The sequence below is a fragment of the Polistes canadensis genome, unplaced genomic scaffold (assembly GCF_001313835.1).
Source record: "Polistes canadensis isolate GaletaPanama2010 unplaced genomic scaffold, ASM131383v1 scaffold_7, whole genome shotgun sequence".
Classification (NCBI taxonomy): domain Eukaryota; kingdom Metazoa; phylum Arthropoda; class Insecta; order Hymenoptera; family Vespidae; genus Polistes; species Polistes canadensis.
In genome coordinates, this window is record NW_014569554.1 from 217,136 (window position 1) to 236,892 (window position 19,757).

At 32.2% G+C, this 19,757-nt stretch overlaps 7 protein-coding genes across 12 annotated transcripts; 4 read left to right on the forward strand and 3 right to left on the reverse strand.

The window, feature by feature from the left end:
• Positions 1–29: 29 nt before the first annotated feature.
• LOC106790731 (group XV phospholipase A2-like) lies at positions 30–2,100 on the reverse strand. The gene is made up of 7 exons (XM_014755842.1): positions 1,972–2,100; positions 1,685–1,827; positions 1,380–1,614; positions 1,065–1,292; positions 820–991; positions 602–724; positions 30–515 (listed from the first exon to the last, which is right to left on the reverse strand). The coding sequence occupies exons 1-7, from the start codon at positions 2,072–2,074 to the stop codon at positions 296–298; spliced, it is 1,224 nt and encodes a 407-aa protein (XP_014611328.1). The 5' UTR covers positions 2,075–2,100; the 3' UTR covers positions 30–295.
• Positions 2,101–2,439: 339 nt separating this feature from the next.
• LOC106790762 (heat shock factor-binding protein 1) lies at positions 2,440–4,080 on the forward strand. Of its 3 annotated transcripts, none has more exons than XM_014755899.1 (4): positions 2,440–2,735; positions 3,120–3,409; positions 3,488–3,554; positions 3,859–4,080. In XM_014755899.1, the coding sequence occupies exons 2-4, from the start codon at positions 3,308–3,310 to the stop codon at positions 3,945–3,947; spliced, it is 258 nt and encodes an 85-aa protein (XP_014611385.1). In that variant the 5' UTR covers positions 2,440–2,735; positions 3,120–3,307; the 3' UTR covers positions 3,948–4,080. The 3 variants fall into 3 exon arrangements, with proteins under 3 accessions (XP_014611385.1, XP_014611403.1, XP_014611394.1); XM_014755917.1 differs by lacking the exon at positions 2,440–2,735 and adding an exon at positions 2,889–3,006; XM_014755908.1 differs by lacking the exon at positions 2,440–2,735 and having other exon boundaries at positions 3,006–3,409.
• Positions 4,009–8,507, reverse strand: LOC106789856. Its single transcript, XM_014754385.1, has 14 exons — positions 8,249–8,507; positions 7,263–7,842; positions 6,948–7,172; positions 6,719–6,862; positions 6,495–6,659; positions 6,285–6,300; positions 6,091–6,126; positions 5,885–5,986; positions 5,638–5,766; positions 5,377–5,557; positions 5,081–5,305; positions 4,969–5,001; positions 4,677–4,841; positions 4,009–4,609 (listed from the first exon to the last, which is right to left on the reverse strand). The coding sequence occupies exons 1-14, from the start codon at positions 8,273–8,275 to the stop codon at positions 4,475–4,477; spliced, it is 2,163 nt and encodes a 720-aa protein (XP_014609871.1). The 5' UTR covers positions 8,276–8,507; the 3' UTR covers positions 4,009–4,474.
• On the forward strand, positions 8,062–10,562 carry LOC106790747 (ubiquitin-fold modifier 1). Of its 3 annotated transcripts, none has more exons than XM_014755879.1 (5): positions 8,062–8,309; positions 8,453–8,599; positions 8,784–8,840; positions 10,107–10,237; positions 10,310–10,562. In XM_014755879.1, exons 2-5 carry the CDS (start codon positions 8,595–8,597, stop codon positions 10,378–10,380), a joined length of 264 nt encoding a protein of 87 aa, XP_014611365.1. In that variant the 5' UTR covers positions 8,062–8,309; positions 8,453–8,594; the 3' UTR covers positions 10,381–10,562. The 3 variants fall into 3 exon arrangements, with proteins under 3 accessions (XP_014611365.1, XP_014611355.1, XP_014611373.1); XM_014755869.1 differs by having other exon boundaries at positions 8,161–8,305; XM_014755887.1 differs by having other exon boundaries at positions 8,188–8,206.
• On the forward strand, positions 8,847–10,100 carry LOC106790742. Its single transcript, XM_014755854.1, has one exon. The coding sequence runs from the start codon at positions 8,919–8,921 to the stop codon at positions 9,876–9,878; it is 960 nt and encodes a 319-aa protein (XP_014611340.1). The 5' UTR covers positions 8,847–8,918; the 3' UTR covers positions 9,879–10,100.
• Positions 10,563–11,831: 1,269 nt separating the features above from the next.
• Positions 11,832–13,516, forward strand: LOC106790526 (proteasome subunit beta type-7). Its single transcript, XM_014755504.1, has 4 exons — positions 11,832–11,982; positions 12,198–12,377; positions 12,493–12,808; positions 12,891–13,516. The coding sequence occupies exons 1-4, from the start codon at positions 11,921–11,923 to the stop codon at positions 13,164–13,166; spliced, it is 834 nt and encodes a 277-aa protein (XP_014610990.1). The 5' UTR covers positions 11,832–11,920; the 3' UTR covers positions 13,167–13,516.
• On the reverse strand, positions 13,395–19,505 carry LOC106790498 (villin-1). Of its 2 annotated transcripts, XM_014755460.1 has the most exons (9): positions 18,756–19,505; positions 16,308–16,400; positions 16,080–16,199; positions 15,638–15,978; positions 14,806–15,571; positions 14,540–14,726; positions 14,220–14,468; positions 13,836–14,132; positions 13,395–13,759 (listed from the first exon to the last, which is right to left on the reverse strand). In XM_014755460.1, the coding sequence occupies exons 1-9, from the start codon at positions 18,777–18,779 to the stop codon at positions 13,410–13,412; spliced, it is 2,427 nt and encodes an 808-aa protein (XP_014610946.1). In that variant the 5' UTR covers positions 18,780–19,505; the 3' UTR covers positions 13,395–13,409. The 2 variants fall into 2 exon arrangements, with proteins under 2 accessions (XP_014610946.1, XP_014610937.1); XM_014755451.1 differs by lacking the exon at positions 18,756–19,505 and having other exon boundaries at positions 16,308–16,830.
• Between the last annotated feature and the right edge of the window lie 252 nt (positions 19,506–19,757).

Genomic DNA, 19,757 nt, shown 5'->3' on the forward strand with positions numbered 1-19,757 from the left:
CAATATCAAATTTGTATTATTTTTTTTATATTATTTGTTATATTTAAAAATATAGTTGCCAAAGATGCACGAGCCATAAATATTCTATGAAGAATGTGTTTAAAGAGTTAACTTTTTTTGGTATGAAAATATGTTACATTAATTGGACATAAATAATTATTCAATCGAATTATTCGATTATTGCTAATTGTTCGTTATATCTTTTGGCAGCTATTAGCAAATGTGATGCGATTTTTACTTATAACTTTTCCACATTCAATTCATAAATGTTAATAAAGTTGTTATTTCCACTTTGTCAAACCGCTAAAACTACCTTAATATATTCCAAAATATCCGGGTGTTTAAGAATGGTCATATGATTTATTCCGGGATAGGCTTTGTAATAGATCTTTTGTTTTTGTTTCATTTGCCAATGAAGGCAACCTTCCAAACTTCGTAAGTTAACTGTACCATCGCCATCTCCAGAAATTAATTGAGGATGTCCATCAATCGACATACCTGGTTTATAATATAATCTACAAATAAAAATATTCAAATTTTAATATTATCGATATTTTTACGGATATGCTTTAGTTATAAATTATATAAATGTTATGAATACTTCTCCAAAGTGTCTATGTGTTTTCCATATAAACAATGGACTTCGACGCCTGGTGGGGTAAAGTTTAATTGATACTTTTCATTATCCTTGCGAAATTCCCATCCATTGGGAACATTTATATCTCTAGAAAATATATTGATAATATTTTATTAAGGAATATTGTTATTTTCACTAAAATATATCGTCCTAAATACATTATAACAATGAAAACATTTTACATGAGAAAATCTCGAAGATTAGCAAGCGTATAGTTTTTAGTTTCCGTTTCTACCAAAACTTCGTTTTCTTTCCAAAATAATTTAGAAGGTAAAAGCCAACCCAAACTTGGACTTGTAATTTGTTCATCTTTGAGGACATTTTCCCGGAGTAAATATGCACCCAAATCATCACCTAGAGAAATATTTATTACGACCGTATTGAATTTATGCAATGTTTTTATGACAATACGAAACTACTTTACTACCTATAGCAAATACTTTGATCGCTTTAACAGATCCTCCCCACACGCCTGCTAAAGTAATTAAAGAATTGATATATTTATTTTTCCATGCCTGAGTTTGTTTTTGTAAAAATATTAGCGCCATGGGTGCACCCATACTATGAGCTATTACTGTTACTGGTATATTCTTGTTCATGGAATACGTTTCTTCTATCAATAATTTTAATTTAACAAAATATTCTTCATTTTCATCTGGAAAAAGAAATCTTCACTTTAATAGAGTAAGAAAAAAAGAATGGAAATATGAAAAAATAATAAAAAAAAAATGTAATTACTTACTGGGTCCTTTTCTGAAGTCATAGGGAGCTCCACGTAAAGAAATATTTCTAATATATCCTAAATCATTGACTAGCGTATTCCCAATATCTTTAAAATATGCTCCAGGAGAAGCTTTACTTGGATCCAAATATTCGACAACAAAGGGATCTCCCCAGCCTGGTATTCGAATATCTACTCCATCTGGACTTTTCGTAGTTCTTGTTTTATTGTCATATATCAATTTCATATTGTCGATCTACAATAATGAATTTTATCAAATAATTTGTTTTTAATTTCAATAGAGTACAGTAATATCTTATACGTACCCAACAATCTATGATTACTGGTACAAGTAATTCCAAGTTTAACCAGATATTAAAATATTCATTAGAAACTTTCTCGCAAAGATAATGCACAACAAATGTTTTATTAAGTTTAGCTTCGACTTGGCTGCCTCCATCTCCAGGAACTAAGTAAAATAATAATGGTAATTAATTCTTTATTACGTTTCAAAAACTTTGAAATGACTTTTCATAGAAAGAAATGAAGTGTGTGCAAGAAAGGTAAATGATACTAATCTTTGATAAAAAAACAAAGGAATAAAAATATTTACTTAAGACAACAGGGGATTTGCCTCGTTCTATAAAATTCCAAAGCTCGACGAGTTGCAGGAATGAAAAAAAAATACCGAACAGAAAAACAAGACTCGATCGCATTGTTCGATAAGTGTGCAGTTGATCAGAATTAAATTTATTAATATAAATTTCACCACTTTTGTTGTCACATTGACGTAAACTATTCGGACGAGAGATATTCACACACTCTGGCTAACAGCTAGAAATGCAACTAAAAGCGAGCGATCGCTTCACAAAAATCGTTCTTTTGTAAACGTTTCGAACAGCTTGTTTGTTAGCCTTGCATAGCTATACGTTATTTTTGTTTAAATTTGTTCATCTTTGTCCAACTTTGTATAAGATATGAGTAGACATAGCCACAATAATTTTGTCCGTTGCGTGCCTGATATCAGTTGATAGCATGTACACAATCTGATTCAATTGCATTAATAGCTCCGAAAAAGTGCATCATGGCGGTGGGGGAAAAACAGCAAGGTTACTAAAAGCGTAATTATTTCCTTTTTCGTTAAAATTATTCTTCGCTATGCTTCAAATGACAGTTAATAATCAACGGAGGAAATAATTGTGTAATTTATTTTCACAAAATGTAACGCCTCTCTCTCTCCTCTCCTCTATTTTCATTAATGTGACAAAATTATGCTCTATCATTGACATTCTTTATTCCAATCGATAATAAGTATCGATATTAGACAATTTTGTTTACTGCTATCGAAACACACGTAAATACGTTTAGAAAAATTTGGTAAGTAACTCGTAATAATTAGTTAAAATAAAATAGCAAGACAAAGCGCTTGCATAACGTTATATAGTTATGCACGCATGTATAACATATATATAAAGAAATATATATATATGTGAAATATATATATATATATATATATATAAATGTATGATTTATATATGTATGTATGTGTTATGTTCCACCTATCGATGCGCGTTGGTGCATTCAAATCGATTAAAAAGACAAATAAATAAATATAAAAAGTTAGTAATCATTAGATACGCTAAGAATTGTAAGTGCCTTTTAAATAGTAGATATGCTGCAGGTCTAACAAGTAGATGTTTGGCTATTGTTCGACTCTTTCCCCTGCATAGTACTGATATGAAATAAACATTTATATTGTAGTTTGATCAATGAGATTACATAGTGGTCGTCGTGGTATTCCTTCAAAACAATAGTAAAGCGTCGCTTGTTCATTACGCGTGAAAAAATCGAACTAAATCTTTGTGTGGAACTGTCAAGAATAATAGTTGGGTTGCGTCAGACATCGTCTTATCGCTTCAGTGGTATTTATATTTCATAATTAACCAAGAATGGCAGACGTAAAGCAAGAACATAATAAAACAGACGATGTTGATGCTTATGGCATGGGCAATAGTGCTGATCCAAAAAATATGCAAGAATTAACGCAATATGTAAGTTTATCTTTTGAATCTCTGAATTTTAGAATGACTAAACGATGATCGGCAAAATGTAGACATTCTTCTTTTTAGGTCCAGACTTTGCTGCAAAATATGCAAGATAAATTTCAATCGATATCTGATCAAATCACCGGAAGAAATATCCTTTTATAAGTTGTCTTTGTATATTTTTTTCCTTTTTCACGATGTAACCTCACTAACTTTCAACGAAAAGCGCACACGTATCGCAGATCAACGCGCCATATTCAAATTTCGAAATTCTCTGATAATACTTATGCGTTTTTGTTTTTTTATGTGTCATAAAATAAACACTTTAAAGCATTAAGTATGCGTCACAGTATTGACGAGTGGAAAATATTCATCATAATATGTTATTTTTTTGTTTGAACGTTTGTAATCTAATCTTTTATATTTCTTTATAAGATATCCTTAATAAAATTTACTAGATGAAATGGGAAATAGGATAGACGATTTGGAGAAAAATATAGCAGATCTCATGACGCAAGCTGGAGTTGAAGGAGGTGAAAAATAATATGCTATGCATTTATACAAAAAATGAAGAGACATTTTTCGTCACAAAATAATATCATTTATGTAATTATCAAATTATACATATATTTATTTATATTCATTTATTTCAATACGAATAAACTTGCACTTTCTTTTTATGCGGATGAATTTTTATAACATACGTTAGTACTGCTACGATAATTCGTAAGGCCAATTGTCAGGCAAATTCTTTCATACATTTTCCTTTTAAAACTTAATATAATAAATATTAAATCTAAAAGTTTATTAGAATGTTATTCGCCATTATGTACATCTATACGGCTACCACATAGCAAAAGAAACATAAAATATTAATTAAGCAGAATTTAATGCTTCTTAACAACGTTTGAAGATAGTATATACTTTAATGGGGATGTCAAGGATTTTTGGTATGCAGGAAAGGGGGGTACTGCCTTGAGTATAATTTTTTTTCGTATCTTATTTTTTGAATTCTTTAGTATTTGTATCTAAAAAAAGTACATAAAAACAATTAGAAAGATGAGTGAAAGCTTACATAGATTTGTGTCTAGTTCTCACTGGTGGTTTTTCTTGAAACGATTCGGAATCGGTTTCTTCCGAACTGTTTCCATATTCTTCCACTTGTATGGATTCGGAAGAATTGGTAAAACCGGTTTTCAGCGAGTCCTTCAGAAATGAAATTAATTATTTACAAGGACTAATGTGTAATCTCAAGGAACTTTTATTTACGTACCGCTAGTTCTGTTGTTCGATCACGAAGAGACTTTTGCGGAATCATAGGAGAGGATGTAAATCGACTGGCCAAGTTTGAAAGTGAATAAGCTTGTCGAAAAGACGTTCTTCGAACAGTATCCAATCTTGTAATAGAATCTGGTACGCGCATAGTTTCTCGAAATTCCTGAAATATTGTATTTTATTCTTGTATATACGAAAAGAAAAATTTTATTTCACATAGAGAACAAAAGCGATCGTAAAAATATACATATGTTTATATATGTATAAGCGATAATTGCTAACAATGTTACCCCATTCATATCTCCTCGAGCACTTTGAAAGTCCTGTGCAGGAGAAACGTTAAACAATATCGCTAGTATATATTCGAGAATAATCAAATCTACAAATATTCGTTGATCTTACTTCAAGATCTTTAGTCTCGTTTATGTCAGCAATGTCCTGATACGCCTTAGTAAGAAGTTCAATAGCTTTCGTATGAAAACTCATTTCGATCGTAACAAAATCCAATAGTATGTTCTTTAGATCGTGTAATTTTCGTCGTTCGAAAGAATCGATTTGTTCTTCCAAACCTTTAATCACCCTGGAAACCTCGACAGCTGCTTTCATCAATTCCGATTCCGCTTGCGACTAATAACGTTTCTAAGGACTCGGATCGACACACATTTAAAAGGAAATAGTACGGGTTAGAAAAAGGATACGATCATCTGTCGATTTCTTGGATTTTTTTCTCTAATTCTATCCAGTTGTTTTCTCTTTGTAAGCTCCTTATCGCGTGCTGCGAAAGTATTTTTAACGTCATCGCGCGCGTGTTTGCAAATCGTTGCATACTGAGATAATGGTGCTACTACTTTTGCATCTAGCCTTTGAACTTGAGCATCCCTAAGAAGAATTATCTTCTTTTATTGTTTCAAGTCTTGAAACATTATTAATATAAGATTAGATAGTACGGAATAATATACCTGTAATCACCTATAGCGGATAATGTGGCGGACAAATTTAGAAGGCCGTGATTTAACGATCGATTTATTAATTCTGATTCAGCATAAGTATGGATCGTTTTTGCAACTTCGTCGTTTTTGTCTCGCAATCTAAAATGAAGTTTGTATATGTATAGTGTATACGTGTAATAATGACAAGGTGGCGTGACACAAAGCACGACTAAAATAATCGATATCTTTTAATGCTTTTACATGAGTATATACGAACCTTGCTGCTTTTCTGATAAACGCCGCGAATATCGCACACAATTCGGAGAAATGTTTTTCAACGCCTGCTATTCGATCGTTCACGAATTTTGCTTCCTGTTCGCTATCGAATTATAGAAAATAATTATACGAGTATGTTGTTAAGATCGACTGAAATATGCGAATAAAAACGTTGAAAAAAATTAAAAATTAAGAAAAAAATTGTACCAAATGCTACTATGAGATCTTGCGCGCAACATTTTTCTTCAAATGCACTTTGAACTACCTTCGAAACGTCTTGTTTTTAGGTAATTCCTTGACGCTACGTAAAATACTTATTTCATTCGTCCGTATGCAGTTAGTGACAGTTGTTTACTGACAGGTGATACATTCTAGCAGCTGTGTTCGCGCCACTCTTCTACGCTACCTTCGATCTAACTACATGAAATATTTATATACTTTGTTCTATTTCTTCTTTCACTGTTATATTTTTTTATAACTATACTTTCTATTAAATATAAATAAACAACATTTATTTTTTAACGAGTGTTATTTTCAAAACAATATACATAATCACGCGTTGCGTGCACATGTATATATACGTAAATCGCCATAATAACATGAATATCAACTTTTTATCCTTATTACAGCGAATGAATGTCCTGCGCCAGTTCCAATTAAGATTCCTTCTGAATTTGATGGTAATGAAACGGGTTTTGGTAATAGAACATCGTTAATGTCCCCAGTTCCACAATTTCCGTGCTCGTTCCAACCCCAGCACAATACAGTTTTTTCATCTATATAAAATATCAAAGTCAATTTTATGTCAAATAAAATGGTATATATTTTTAATTACCGGTAAGAGCTATATTATGCTGTGAACCAATCGAAAGTTGATATATTTTAGGTATATTTTCTATTAGATCTGCCTTCCAAGGTATAGTTCTTTCTTTCCCTAATTGACCATAGGTATTTCTGCCCCAAGCAAAGAGCTTATTATCTGCAACAATATGAAGAATAAAGACTAAGTGTCAATACGATTTTTATGCTTAATCAATCTTGTTCGGCTACTAGATAATAGATACCAGTCAGAATAATTGTATGCGTCCATCCTGTATGCATCTCAATTGCCAAATTAAAATGTACACTAGTTAATTTTGTTGGTGAAGAAATAGTTGAAAAAAGTTCATTATCAATACCCAATTGTCCATAATTATTTGCACCAAAGACATATATTTCTGCTTTATCTGTGGCTACCACAGTATGATGTTGCCCGCATGAAACATCCGTTACATTTTTCAATTCTGAAACTTTTAATATAATTCCATTCTATTACTCTGTTCTTTTTACTGTTTTATGAACATCATCATTAATATTTTAAAGTTGAAAATTCTTCTTACTAAGAGTAAAAGGATAAAAGTTATGTTTGCTTCTCTTGTCTATATTATCATTCGAATCATTTTTAAGACCTAATTGTCCTTTGCCAGCTGCACCGCATACAAAGATTCGACGGTCTTGGGTTATTACAGCAGTGTGTCTTAAACCCATTGCAACTCGCTTAATTTTTTCGCAAGGCATCGTTTCAATAGGTTCATAAGAATGACGGAGCGTAAAAGGATCAATTCCTAATTGTCCAAAATTATTTGAACCCCACATATATAATTTGCCTTGATTTGTCAATGCTGCGGAAGAATCCCACCCACAAGCGATATCAATAATGATTTCATTTTCTAATATTCCGCGTATTCTCTCGAAATTTAATTTATCTTCCTTTTCAGGCTGACCTAATTGTCCTTTGTTATTCCATCCGCAGGAATAAACGTGTCCATTTTTATTTAAAATCAACGAATGCCCAGCACCGCCAACGATCTTTTGAATATCCTCTGCTTTAAAAGAATACGATGATAAATCGATTTCTTGTGGAAGGATACATTGTTCCGATTTCATACCATGTCCTAATTGTCCGTGAGAATTAGCACCCTAAAAGAGAAAGAAATTAATAACAATATAAAAATGCTTTTTGAAGTTTTTATTACATTTTCTTAACATTCAACATTCAAATTTACCGCGTAGAGGACACTATGCGCGTACGAATATGTGTATTTTTACAGGATGTACAATACAAAATTTGAAAAAATATAATGAATTATAAAGATTGATATTATATGAGATTTTAATGATATCCTACTAAGTATATTTATAAATACCATTCAACATACTCAATGTAGCTCATTTTTTATCTTATTTTGTGATCTCAGAATCAACCTCTCTTATTGTATGTACATCCACCTATACATATACATACATACATACATCATACTTTGTTCTGTCCTTCTTGAAACAGGTATAATTTGATATTTAATTTAAAAATAAGTAATTTATTTACCCACGACAGCAGATGATACGTTGACATTATTGGAGGAGTGTTTGCTATGATATAATTGTAGGTTGGTTTTTCATTATCTCCAAATCTAACATTTGAATTATTCTTAAATTATACTTGAAAGAACAAATGACTAATCATTTCATCCATTCGAAACACGTGAAATCAATCGTATTTGGCACAACCATAGATCTTGTATACTTATAGATCGGCTCTGTAGAATTTTTAAATTCCGTTACGAGAGAGTCCAAAGTGGAAGTGAAAAATATCTGCCTGTTGAGGTTACGTTGACTAACGTTAAAAGATCGTCATCTACTGCAATATTAAAAGGGTTCTTTACTAACGCACTATGGCGTAAGTACCATTATTTATTATATCCTTATAATCTTTTTCAAATTTGTAAAATAATGTGCTATAATATATATTATCATCATACACTTATCTTGTAACATATGTTCAGTATGCCAAATTATTGATTTTTATTTATATTTTTCAAAATATATAAAATATTTTATTAATAAAATGCACTTTTTTACAGATCCAAAGTCACTTTTAAAATAACTTTAACTTCGGATCCCAAACTACCATTTAAAGTGTAAGTAATGTTACATATTGTAATTGCTTATATTCAGAAGAGCGGTAACTAGAAGACAAATTTACAATTACTACCAATATGTCAGAATCCTATTTTTCTCAAATATTGCATATATTTGACATATTTATTGAGTTATTGGTAAATCCACTTATAAATACACATATTACAAAAGAAACTGTAATTAAAACTTTTGAATGTGCTGCATTTGTTGAAGCAACAGTAACTAAAGCATATAATGAAAAAAAGGAAGATGTATTGGAAAATTATCTTCGCCAACATTGGCTTAAAGAAAAAAGAACTAGAATATATAAGTGCAGTGATCTGAAGTGTGCTTGTGATAAATTATTAGAAATATACATGAAAGACATTTCCATTCCTACCGCAATTGTTGATGACTTTTTGAAATTGTACGTTCAATCTTTTGGGATAGATAGATTTAATACGTTTTTACTGTCTACACTCAGGAGTTCTATGTGCACAAATATTATATTAGAATCTTTAGAAGATTTAGATCTGTCCATGTCTAAAGTAGAAGATGAAGCTTTGATTATGTCATGGGAACACGATATTGAGAATGGTCAGCAGATTAAGGTTTCAGAGAAAATAACTAAAATATTGGAAGATGGTCATCTTTCCAGGATTATCTCTCTTATTATAAATTTACATAATGAAAGCAAAGTAAAAATGTTATTTATGAAATGTTTGGCATGCAAAGTCATTGAAAATGATGTAACGTTTTGTTTGGCTTTATTTGATATCGAAGAGAAATTTTTTCTACGGCTTTTAAATGAAAGTCATGAATTTTGTATCAATCTTGTTGACGCAATATTTTACTTTGGACGAAATATGTCACATGTAAATAATGAATGGATATTAAATTCAACATTTAATTATAATAATTTACTTAAAATTATATATCAATTATTAAATGGTCCCGATGTTGTTCGAAAGATGGTATATGATAGACTACAGCTGGCTAAGATGCAAGCAAATAATACAATATGGTATAGCATTGATAAAGATATTTCACAACAATGATGCGTACAAGTAATATGTATTACTTAGATATAATAGTAAATATTAATTTATAAGAAATATCTTTGGGTTTTATAATATATTCTCGTACATTTATATTTACTCTTAATTGTACATTATTAATAAAATGTACAAAATAAAAGTGTGTATTTAATTTATACATAGCAAGTATTCGATCTAACCAACATCTTACAATTACTTTGTATTATAGAGCTATATTTACGCTTCCAGACTGAGTGTACCAGAAACTGCACCATTTACTGCTGTATTGAAATATGCTGCTGAAGAATTTAAAGTAACAGCAGCAACATCAGCTATTATAACTGATGACGGAATTGGTATTAATCCGCAACAAACTGCAGGCAAGTATTTAAAAAGAACAATGAAAATTTTCCAATGGGATGCGCCTTCTGATTATAAATTTGTAATTATAGGTAACGTGTTTCTTAAACATGGATCTGAACTAAGATTGATTCCTAGAGACCGAGTTGGCGAAACTAGATGATTTCTAACATCGAATCGTAATTGCGCTTCATTTTTCATATAAAAATTTAAATAATAATAAATTGAAATTCATTTTAATATACGATATCTATATGAAAGTATATGCAATGTTGGTAACAATAAGTTTTACACGCATATAAGCATAGATATGCAATAATGAAAACATTCCAACATACCATTCTTTTTAAGAATATAAACCAACCTACATATAAAGAATTATAATGTTATATTACATATATATTCTTGGTAAAATAAGAAGATATAAATTAAATTAAATGTTGATCATTATTTCAAATGTAATTAACGGTTATCAAAATTCTATGAGATTTTAATTGTATTAATGTAAATATAAAAATTTTGTAATCAAAATGCAGAGAGGTCAGCATTGTTTAAATATTAGTTAATTATACCACAGTAATAAATATACATTATATAAATAAATGTAAAATAATTGAAAGTATTAATTATTTAAGTTTAAGAATAAAAACGGAAAGAGTTGACATGTTTACAGATCAAAATATGAAAGAAAAATGATTCTATATCTTTCAAAATTAATTACGAATTAGTTTATATTTAAATTTTTAGGTAAGAGACATAACGAGTTAAAGGTTCGAGATGTAAACATGTACGAGGATGCGGTCGACTTTAAATATTACCAGTGTTGTTTCCCGATGCTCATTTTTATTTCGATTAGTAAGGATCGGTTCTCTTTCAAATATATATTAGAATTAAATAATTAATTAAAGTAAATTTCTGTATGTGCTATTTACAATGCATAATTACAATATACGAATTGTAAGCTCCCGCCACATGTACGTATCTACCACTTGCTATTACGCACGTCAAAAAAAAGATAAATAATTATTAAATTGTATTTAAATTTATTTATCATAATACATTTTGTAAGTAAATATTCTGAAAAATGAATATTTTATATAATTTGTATTTATGCATTTCTTATGATTCCTATTAAAATAATATATTTAATTAATATTTTTATTGATGTATTATTATTATTATAAAGTATTTAAGATGGCGCATGCGTTTGTGTGGCGGGAATGGTTCAACTGTCCTCATAGTGGACATTACATCGTATTTTTTTATTAGGTCAGAATTTGAGGAAAGTATCTTTTTTATTATTTAAAGGTAATTAATGTATTTAATTTTTAACGAACACTTTTTTCATGTACATTAGTTGATTTATCGTAAAAAACGCGTTTTTTAACATGTGTGTTAATGAATCATGGCATCGTTATATTTGATAGATACTTGTGAAAATAAAATGGTTTTAATATAGGCTTTATTTAATGTGCGCTAGTTATAAGACACTTTTTAAAATAGTAATAATAATATTTATTATTTATATCAAATAGGAATCAATTTTATATAATCAATAAAAACATTCATTATTTCCTTAAAATGATGATAACGACACTAGCGACCCTATCGACACGAATTGAAGTCTCTATTCCGAAATTTGCTTCGTTATTGTTTGATTAAAGTAAAGTTAAGTCAAGCTCGTTTTAAAGTATCAAATAATCATGTCAACTGTTCTTGCACCAGAAATTCCTCTTCCAGGATTTTCTTTCGATCTCTGCGAACGGTAAGAAAATAATATTTTAATTAAGAAATTGTTGGCAAAATTTCCTATAAGTGTTTATTTCGTAGCCTACGTAACCTCACTTTGAATAATATTGCTGTGTCATTTTAAACTTATCGCATTTTCTAATACATAAGAATACTTTCATATGCATTTGTTTAGTTTTACTTTTATATCGAATAAATTTAATTTGCAACATCAACAAATTTTTATTACAGAAACAAGTTTTTACTGAAGAAAGGATTTAAGGCTCCGACTGCTGTCAAGACAGGTACCACTATTGCAGGAGTAGTTTTTAAGGATGGCGTGGTTCTTGGAGGTGATACACGTGCCACCGAAGATTCTATTGTAGCAGATAAAAATTCAAGAAAAATTCACTTTCTTGCTCAGAACATGTAGTAAGTAAATGATTATAAGCATTATTCAAATTGTCAAGTGTAAATTAGAGTAGAATATACATCTCCAATTTTAAGTAGGTTAAGATATAATACAGTTATTTTTGTATTTATACAGCTGTTGCGGAGCAGGAACAGCGGCTGATAATGAGATGACTTGTCAAATAGTTGCTAGTCAATTAGAATTACATCGTCTAAACACAGGCCGTATTGTACCTGTTTGTACTGCTAATTCAATGTTCAAGCATTTTTTATTTCGTCACCAAGGCCATATTGGTGTAGCTTTGGTGTTAGGTGGTGTTGATTTAGACGGTCCACATTTATACGCTATTTTTCCTCATGGATCTACTGAAAAATATATGTTCACCAGTATGGGTTCAGGATCATTAGCTGCGATGGGAGTACTTGAAAGTAGATGGAAGCCTGATTTGACAGTATGTAATTCATTGTTCTCATTCGAAAGATCATTTTATTTTTGGTAACTGCTTGTATGTTAAACATTAACGTACTTAATAGGAGGATGAAGCGAAGCAGTTGGTAGCGGATGCTATTCGTGCGGGTGTTTTTAATGATTTAGCATCTGGATCAAATGTAGATTTGTGTGTTATACGTAAAGGATCTGTCGATTATTTGCGACCTTACGATGTTGCCAATGTAAAAGGAGAACGCCAAGCGTCTTATAGATATAAAAAGGGAACTACTGCGGTTCTTGATAAAACCATACGTCCTATAATCGTAGAAGAAAAGGTAGTTCGTGTGGTGGAAGCTGAACCGATGGATACTTCTTCTTGAAGATAGAGCCTGTTCTTAATTTAATATTAAGTTGATAAAATTTGTGAATTTTCATTAATAAAATCTTACACATATAATATATGTATAGAGAGGTGAGGAATTTTGTAGGCTTCTTAATTTTATTTTAAGAAAACATTTTTGAAAATACATATTTAAAATCTAAATAGTAAATTAAAATCAACAGATTTATTTTTAAATAAATTTGTAATAAAATATGCACGCGGGAAATTCAAATTTTCGCAGTTAGAAGAGTCCTGCTGATTGTTTCAACCTTTGCCTCTTCCAAGCTGGAAGTTTCTCAAATTCGGCAGGTTCCATTTTAAATATTGAAATAAAATTATCAAAGGTAAGATGCATTTCCTTTCGTGCCACATCGACACCAGTTGGTAAATTTTCAGCATCATTTTTCAATACCGACAATGGATATTTAATAAAGTTATCAAATTCTGTTGCAACTTTTCCACTTGTTTGTATCTTAATAGATAATTCTTTCTCTTGTAGAGAATTGCATATCATTTCAAAAGATTTGTAATCTCGTAGTAAGTTATGATTCCAATTTTCGAAAAGTCCTATGAATGTTGGTGGCTCCATCCCTTCCAAAAATGTAAGCAACTTTCATCATTATCAATATAATATTAAATTAAATTCACAAATAAAGATATAGTATACCTTGCTTGATTATAGAAATGGTTGTATTACGATCTCTGCCTGCCGGATGGCTGTACAGGAATATCATTGCATCTTCTACACACTGTTTTAAACATTTAGGAATTGATAGTTTCCCTAACCAAATCCAAATCATATTTCCAGCATCTAGTAACCACGTAGCCTCCGGAATAAGTGAATTTTGTCCAAATCCGAGAATTTCTGCACCAACAAAAATATTACCTTCCGTTTGACATCGAAAGAGATGTTTTTCCTGTTCCTCCTCACTTTCAGCAACCTCTGTGCTGTACGTTCCACAACCTTGAAGAAAATAAAAAGTAAGAATATTAATAGAAATAATTAAAATAATTATTAACTTCAAACTATATATATATATATATATATTACCTCCTAGCTCTGCCCAGAAGTCGTTGCTTTCCTTACCCTCTAAAACGAGTGGTGCATTTTTCGGTGCAAGACGTCGAGAAGCTTGTCTGGCATCGCCAGTGCTTCTGACACCACACCAGACAACTGGGCTGGACGAGAATAGTATAAAGACTCCACTGGAATCTAAACTACTGGATCTCGTGGGTCTTTCAACGGCTTTCGAAGTATACGGTGTTGATCCAAATACCCTTACAAGATATTTTTCTGGCGCTGAAGCGACAACAATTAAATGTAGAAATTGATGAACTATCTTCATTGCTAATATTTCTAATAATGCTTACGAAAATCACGATGACGTCCTGCAAGTATCTTCAATGTGCCATTATATATTTGTAACATATGTGGTGGCTCCCTACCCTGAGAAGCTTTTATCAGTTGACCAGATTCCTCTTCAGCTATGCGACAAGCCGCATCCAAAGCAGCTTCTCTGTCCAACTTTATAGTATGAACACCTTCCCAACAGTATACCTTTAGAAAATATAATATTATATATTTTTTAAGTAAGATCTTCCATAAGTTGGAAAAGGAAATGAAGGGAGATACGCACTATCGTTCTGCATCTACGACCCTGGCCATATTTGTATCTCATAACGTAACAAGCCTCAGCATAGTAAATTCCTTTGTCAACAACTTCGATCATACCCTCCTTTTGATTTACTTTCCATAGAGTTTTCTCACCGGAACCATCATCTATCAATTGACATTCGGCTGCCATCCTAGGTCTTTCGTTCATATAATCGGGTTCAAAAGTAGGTGGCAATGTCAATGGTCTCATCTTGGAAGGTTCCCATCCCCTCAACAGGGCTTTCATTTCTATTGGCTCGTGACCTTGGATAGCTCTAGCAACTGGTATTGTCGCGCTATAATTTTTCTTTTTTACGAAACCACGAGCATTTCGGACAGCTTCTAGTTTTTCTCGAGTGTTAACTTCTCGTCCAACCCAGGCCCAAACACCAGTCTCTCCACGATCTATCAAATACACGGATCCAGAAGTGAGATCGCTACGTAAAATTGGGCCGGATTTTAATTCTGCGACCTTATATTTTCCAGACTGTTCGCAACATTTATAGAGTTTGACAGGAGTAGGTATGCTGATTCGATAAGGACGATCCGATGCCACTGTTCTATTTGAAGGGTCTAGCACAGTAGCGAAAAGTTGCCTGTCTCCTTTTGGAAGAGTTTGTTCGTAGCCATCCTCGACGATAATCACTCGAACGTCGTTGTTATTCTCTTTCCTTTCTTCTAAAATCGCTGCCGCGTGTCTCTTGTGTAACGGATCGGCGGATGATCCGAGCCACAGAAATACTGTACCTCTGTTCGATAAAATAGTATTGTATATGATGTAGATATTGCAATAGCGTAAAATATAATATAAATACCTTGAATGAATATCAATTAGGATCACATCTTTGGACGTAAAGTTTTCCCAACGAACCTTATCGAGTTCGATCAACATCGGAATAGTGATTCCTGAAACTCTGTGCATCGTACAGGTCGGTGTTTCGAAATGAAGATACTCTATGACAAGCCTTTGACGGAAATAGGAAAGAAATCTAGGACTCTCGCGTTCTTGAGCTTCTCTCGATAGAATCGTTGCTGAAACCTGAGAATCTAATTCGGCTGCACGTAAGGCTGCAGCACCGGAAACCGTAGCATCGCAGCTGGATCCAATCCAGAAATGGATGGCACGTATCGAAGGTGCTCCTTTTAAATCTTTCATCTATTCGAAACGATTAGAATCCACGCGATATTTTGTTTAAATGCTTTTCTAGGTCGTACACATTATTAATAATAAGTTGTACAATTATTTTATATAATTACCGGCATTCCAGGATACGGCAGGGAACCATCTTTGGAAGATATCGCATAAATAATATAGGCTGATTCCGTTAAGAAAAATCCTATGTTATTTGTTGAAACAGGTGTTGTACGTAAACCTTGCTGCGGGCAAAATAATGTTGCATTATCAAATTCATATTTTATAGATTTGGCAAAGGAAAGATCGTTAATTTATTAAATAACTTGAATTATACTATAGAGTAAAAATACCTCAATTTTCCAGACCCGAAAAGTACTGCTATCCTTTGGTACGTTCTTGAAGATATCACCAGTCGAATCATCGGAACGGCAACTTCTGTCATCCTGCGTGGACATATTTGATAAATCCGGATAAACCACAATGACATTCGACATATTTAACAAGGATTACGGGTGAAAGTTCTCCGTGGAATGAGTCGAATGAAGAGGAAACAGGTGATTTTTTAAGCGGTACAACGAAGCGAACCAAAGTACAGGAAGTTGAATTGTTCACCCTGACTATAATTAGTAACGGTATGTTTAGAAAAGCGTGCTATTAACTGGTCAACAGTCGGTACCAAACATTTCATGTTTTGCCTATCGTTATCAGCAATAAGATTTTATTCGAAAAGTTCGAACCTTTCCTATCGCAATAAATCGACTTTATCTCGAATAAACGAACTATTTCGTTGAGCGTAGTTAATTTGTTATTAAAATATTGCTAATCTACGCGCTTAGATCTTTTAAATCATTTTGGATTAACGACTCGAGCTTTTCCTTTTTTCTTTTTAAATAAATCTTCGAATTTTTTAATCGAAAACATTTGTTTCGAAATTCAACATTCGTTTGGAGACTTAAATGACACTAAAAACGATTATATTTTTTGTTTATTATTAACTTTTTACGAATCTTTCCCTACGATCTGATAATACTTTTGCTCAGTCCCGTTGAATATTCGTGCGTTTCACAACACGGAGAAACGCCGACCGGTATCCGTATAGTACGATCGCTGTCAGAAAACTGGGGTATGAGAACTCACGAGAGTAAGATTCTCTAACTATGATCGAAGGAGTACGTTCTCAGGTAATTCGTATCGCGTTCGTACGTGATTATATGTCCTGTCGCGTATTTCTTCCTACCTTTTCTAACATTATTATTCATATAAATCTGCATCTATATACAGGATGTTTCTAAAGTTTTTAACCAAATTGAAGACATCAAAATGGTTACATGAAAACATTTCAAAAAATAAATATAAATTCGAATTAGTCATTCGTACAAATCTCTTACATTTTTATATTAACAATTTAAATTTATAATGTCAATTTATCAATGCAATTTAGACACGTTTAATAAGATTGTAAAATGTCGCTTTTCTATTCCGATTGCATGTTCAGGCCTTCCTTTAGTTTTCGAAGTTTGGTAAAATCTTGTAGAAACACTCCGTATATCGGTGCAATTTACATAATGTAAATGACATCGAACGCATTCTCCAGTTGACGCCAGTCAAGCACAAATTGGTACTCGCAATCACACGCACAGCTCGGTCGTCGCCTTTGCCTTCTTGCGTATTCAAAGTTTTCATTCATACCGACGTGTGACATGTATTTCCGCGAGAGACCACGTGCATCTTATACAACTGTAGTTAATGAATATAATTAGCGTCGCGTTATTTTACTTAACAAATAAATCAGTTTAGATATTAAAGATTGTTACTGATACTACTATTTATTTACTTTAATTCGTAGTGTTAAATAATGAACGTCGTTAGTTGGAACTTTCGAAATCTTGTCGTCATTCTTTAATTAACGTCTTATATGATTCTGATCTTTGTTAACACGACAGATGCTCGATGAGCGTGCCGCTGCGAATGCTTGACACACATGCATTGTACCTTACATCCGCTTGTGTAAACTTTTTAGTATTATTATTGCGTTTTGTGCGCGACCGACATTTTTACCTTTTTTCATCCTGCAGGCACAGTTGCTCGAAATAAAATCAGAAAGGTTTCGAGATAGAAATTAAATTAACACGCGACTCGAATAGCTGCTCAACGTAACATTCATTTGTAACGTTATATTTTCTAATATGTACTATTATATATGCATACATGCATATGTAGGTGCATATATAAGTGCATTCACTTATGCACTTAAATAACTGCTGTTTAAGCATCATTCGCGACAATCATTTCTGGCAGGAAATAACGGCCATGTTCTACGTACTCTACCTACGCCTACTACATCGTTAACGTTGTCTTCGTTTTCTTTGGTATCGAGTTTTGCGAAAACATAGAAATTCGTGCTCTCTCAAGCTCGACGAAGTTAACGCGCATCCTTTCTTTCCCAACAACGCGTTTCCTCGGTGAAAAGATCATTTTCTAGTTTTCTTTATTTTTTTTACAGGTAAAAAGGCATTTTCGTTTTTTCCCTTAGCACGAAAAATATTTAACACCATACGAGAGAGAAACCATTGTCAAGATTAACAAAGATCGTTTGTTCGAATGTAGAATATAACGTGCTCCAGGAAATGTTCGGTTTCTGTTGCGATTTCTTCCTTATTGTAGATTTTTTTTTGTTTCAATATGCTGCACTATTAAATTAAAAAATGTTAATATAGGAATAAGTATAATCGATAAGGGAAAGAGATAGAAATTCAAATGTTTTGTAAATAAATCATCGATCTATTTTTTGAACTCACCCATTTGTTGTTAGAAAAATCCATTTTTCTTCCTTTATCGTCGCAACCTCGAGCTATTCAATGTTAAGGCAGAGCCATTTAATATTATTTTTGGTTGAAAAATCGGTAGAATCGAAGGATGGTTGGTAAAAGGCGCGAAGAAGGATAACAACGCGATAGCTCTCACGCGAAACGACGCTTAACTGTACGCGGAACAACCGATACTGCACATTCGTGGCTAAAAAAGAAACCATACCGGTACGGACTCGTCCGGAAGTGGGTCCGGAACTCTGATCGGCCAGCCGTAACACACGGCTAACTTAGTGAATACACGCAGAACCATGCGGGCATAGCCAAAGACGGCGTCGGTGCATTCATTCTATCTCAACTCACCTGAACGTACCTGTCCGACTTTACATGCCTCATATATCATTCAAAGTCCTGTTCAAAATCTATTTTAACGATGAATCCAAATTACCGCACATGTCATCTTTATTTCTATTTACATGATAAACATTTGTGTAATTCCTTTTTTGATATGTTAATTAACTATTAAAAAATCTTCACAGTACTTGAACGTAGACAATTTTTTTTGCACGCAGAATTGTACGAACGGGTTGCCTATCGTTTGGGGCTAAACATTTTTTTTTAAGTGATATTTCTTTTAGGAGAGTACCGAAAATTTTCAAGCGAGACGAAGAACCAATATAAATAAGTGCACATACATATTCTTATTAATCGTTTAAATAATAAGAAACAAATAAAACATTTATCTTTAAAAATATAAAATATAAATTAGTAAACAAGAAGCTTTCAATAGATTTATTCTTTGTTTTTTATTTGTAGGTACTTTTTTTATAACATCCGTATTTATTTTTTATTTTTACGAGTGCATATGATTGAATATATATATATAGAGAGAGAAAAGGAGAGAGTTAGGTAATGGTGGAGGTGAAAATGAAACGAGACAAGCATTGGCTATGTTTATATCGCTTGGTAAATTCAAAAAATTTCCCCTTCATC

Excerpts from the sequence above, each read along its gene's own strand:
- LOC106790731 (XM_014755842.1), bottom strand. The coding sequence starts at position 2,074 with ATGCGATCGAGTCTTGTTTTTCTGTTCGGTATTTTTTTTTCATTCCTG. Across the intron at positions 1,828-1,971 it reads CAAATCCCCTGTTGTCTTAA|TTCCTGGAGATGGAGGCAGC; the intron begins GTAAATATTTTT and ends TATTTTACTTAG. Across the intron at positions 516-601 it reads CACATAGACACTTTGGAGAA|ATTATATTATAAACCAGGTA; the intron begins GTATTCATAACA and ends TTTTATTTGTAG.
- LOC106790762 (XM_014755899.1), top strand. The coding sequence starts at position 3,308 with ATGGCAGACGTAAAGCAAGAACATAATAAAACAGACGATGTTGATGCT. Across the intron at positions 3,410-3,487 it reads TGCAAGAATTAACGCAATAT|GTCCAGACTTTGCTGCAAAA; the intron begins GTAAGTTTATCT and ends TCTTCTTTTTAG. Across the intron at positions 3,555-3,858 it reads TGATCAAATCACCGGAAGAA|TAGATGAAATGGGAAATAGG; the intron begins ATATCCTTTTAT and ends AATAAAATTTAC.
- LOC106789856 (XM_014754385.1), bottom strand. The coding sequence starts at position 8,275 with ATGTCAACGTATCATCTGCTGTCGTGG. Across the intron at positions 6,863-6,947 it reads GCATACAATTATTCTGACTG|ATAATAAGCTCTTTGCTTGG; the intron begins GTATCTATTATC and ends ATATTGTTGCAG. Across the intron at positions 4,610-4,676 it reads ATCGAACAACAGAACTAGCG|GACTCGCTGAAAACCGGTTT; the intron begins GTACGTAAATAA and ends TCATTTCTGAAG.
- LOC106790747 (XM_014755879.1), top strand. Across the intron at positions 8,841-10,106 it reads CCCAAACTACCATTTAAAGT|ACTGAGTGTACCAGAAACTG; the intron begins GTAAGTAATGTT and ends TTACGCTTCCAG. Across the intron at positions 10,238-10,309 it reads TAATCCGCAACAAACTGCAG|GTAACGTGTTTCTTAAACAT; the intron begins GCAAGTATTTAA and ends TTGTAATTATAG.
- LOC106790742 (XM_014755854.1), top strand. The coding sequence starts at position 8,919 with ATGTCAGAATCCTATTTTTCTCAAATATTGCATATATTTGACATATTT.
- LOC106790526 (XM_014755504.1), top strand. The coding sequence starts at position 11,921 with ATGTCAACTGTTCTTGCACCAGAAATTCCTCTTCCAGGATTTTCTTTC. Across the intron at positions 11,983-12,197 it reads TCTTTCGATCTCTGCGAACG|AAACAAGTTTTTACTGAAGA; the intron begins GTAAGAAAATAA and ends TTTTTATTACAG. Across the intron at positions 12,378-12,492 it reads TTTCTTGCTCAGAACATGTA|CTGTTGCGGAGCAGGAACAG; the intron begins GTAAGTAAATGA and ends GTATTTATACAG.
- LOC106790498 (XM_014755451.1), bottom strand. The coding sequence starts at position 16,451 with ATGTCGAATGTCATTGTGGTTTATCCGGATTTATCAAATATGTCCACG. Across the intron at positions 15,572-15,637 it reads CTAATTGATATTCATTCAAG|AGGTACAGTATTTCTGTGGC; the intron begins GTATTTATATTA and ends TTTATCGAACAG. Across the intron at positions 14,727-14,805 it reads GTCGTAGATGCAGAACGATA|GTATACTGTTGGGAAGGTGT; the intron begins GTGCGTATCTCC and ends TATTTTCTAAAG.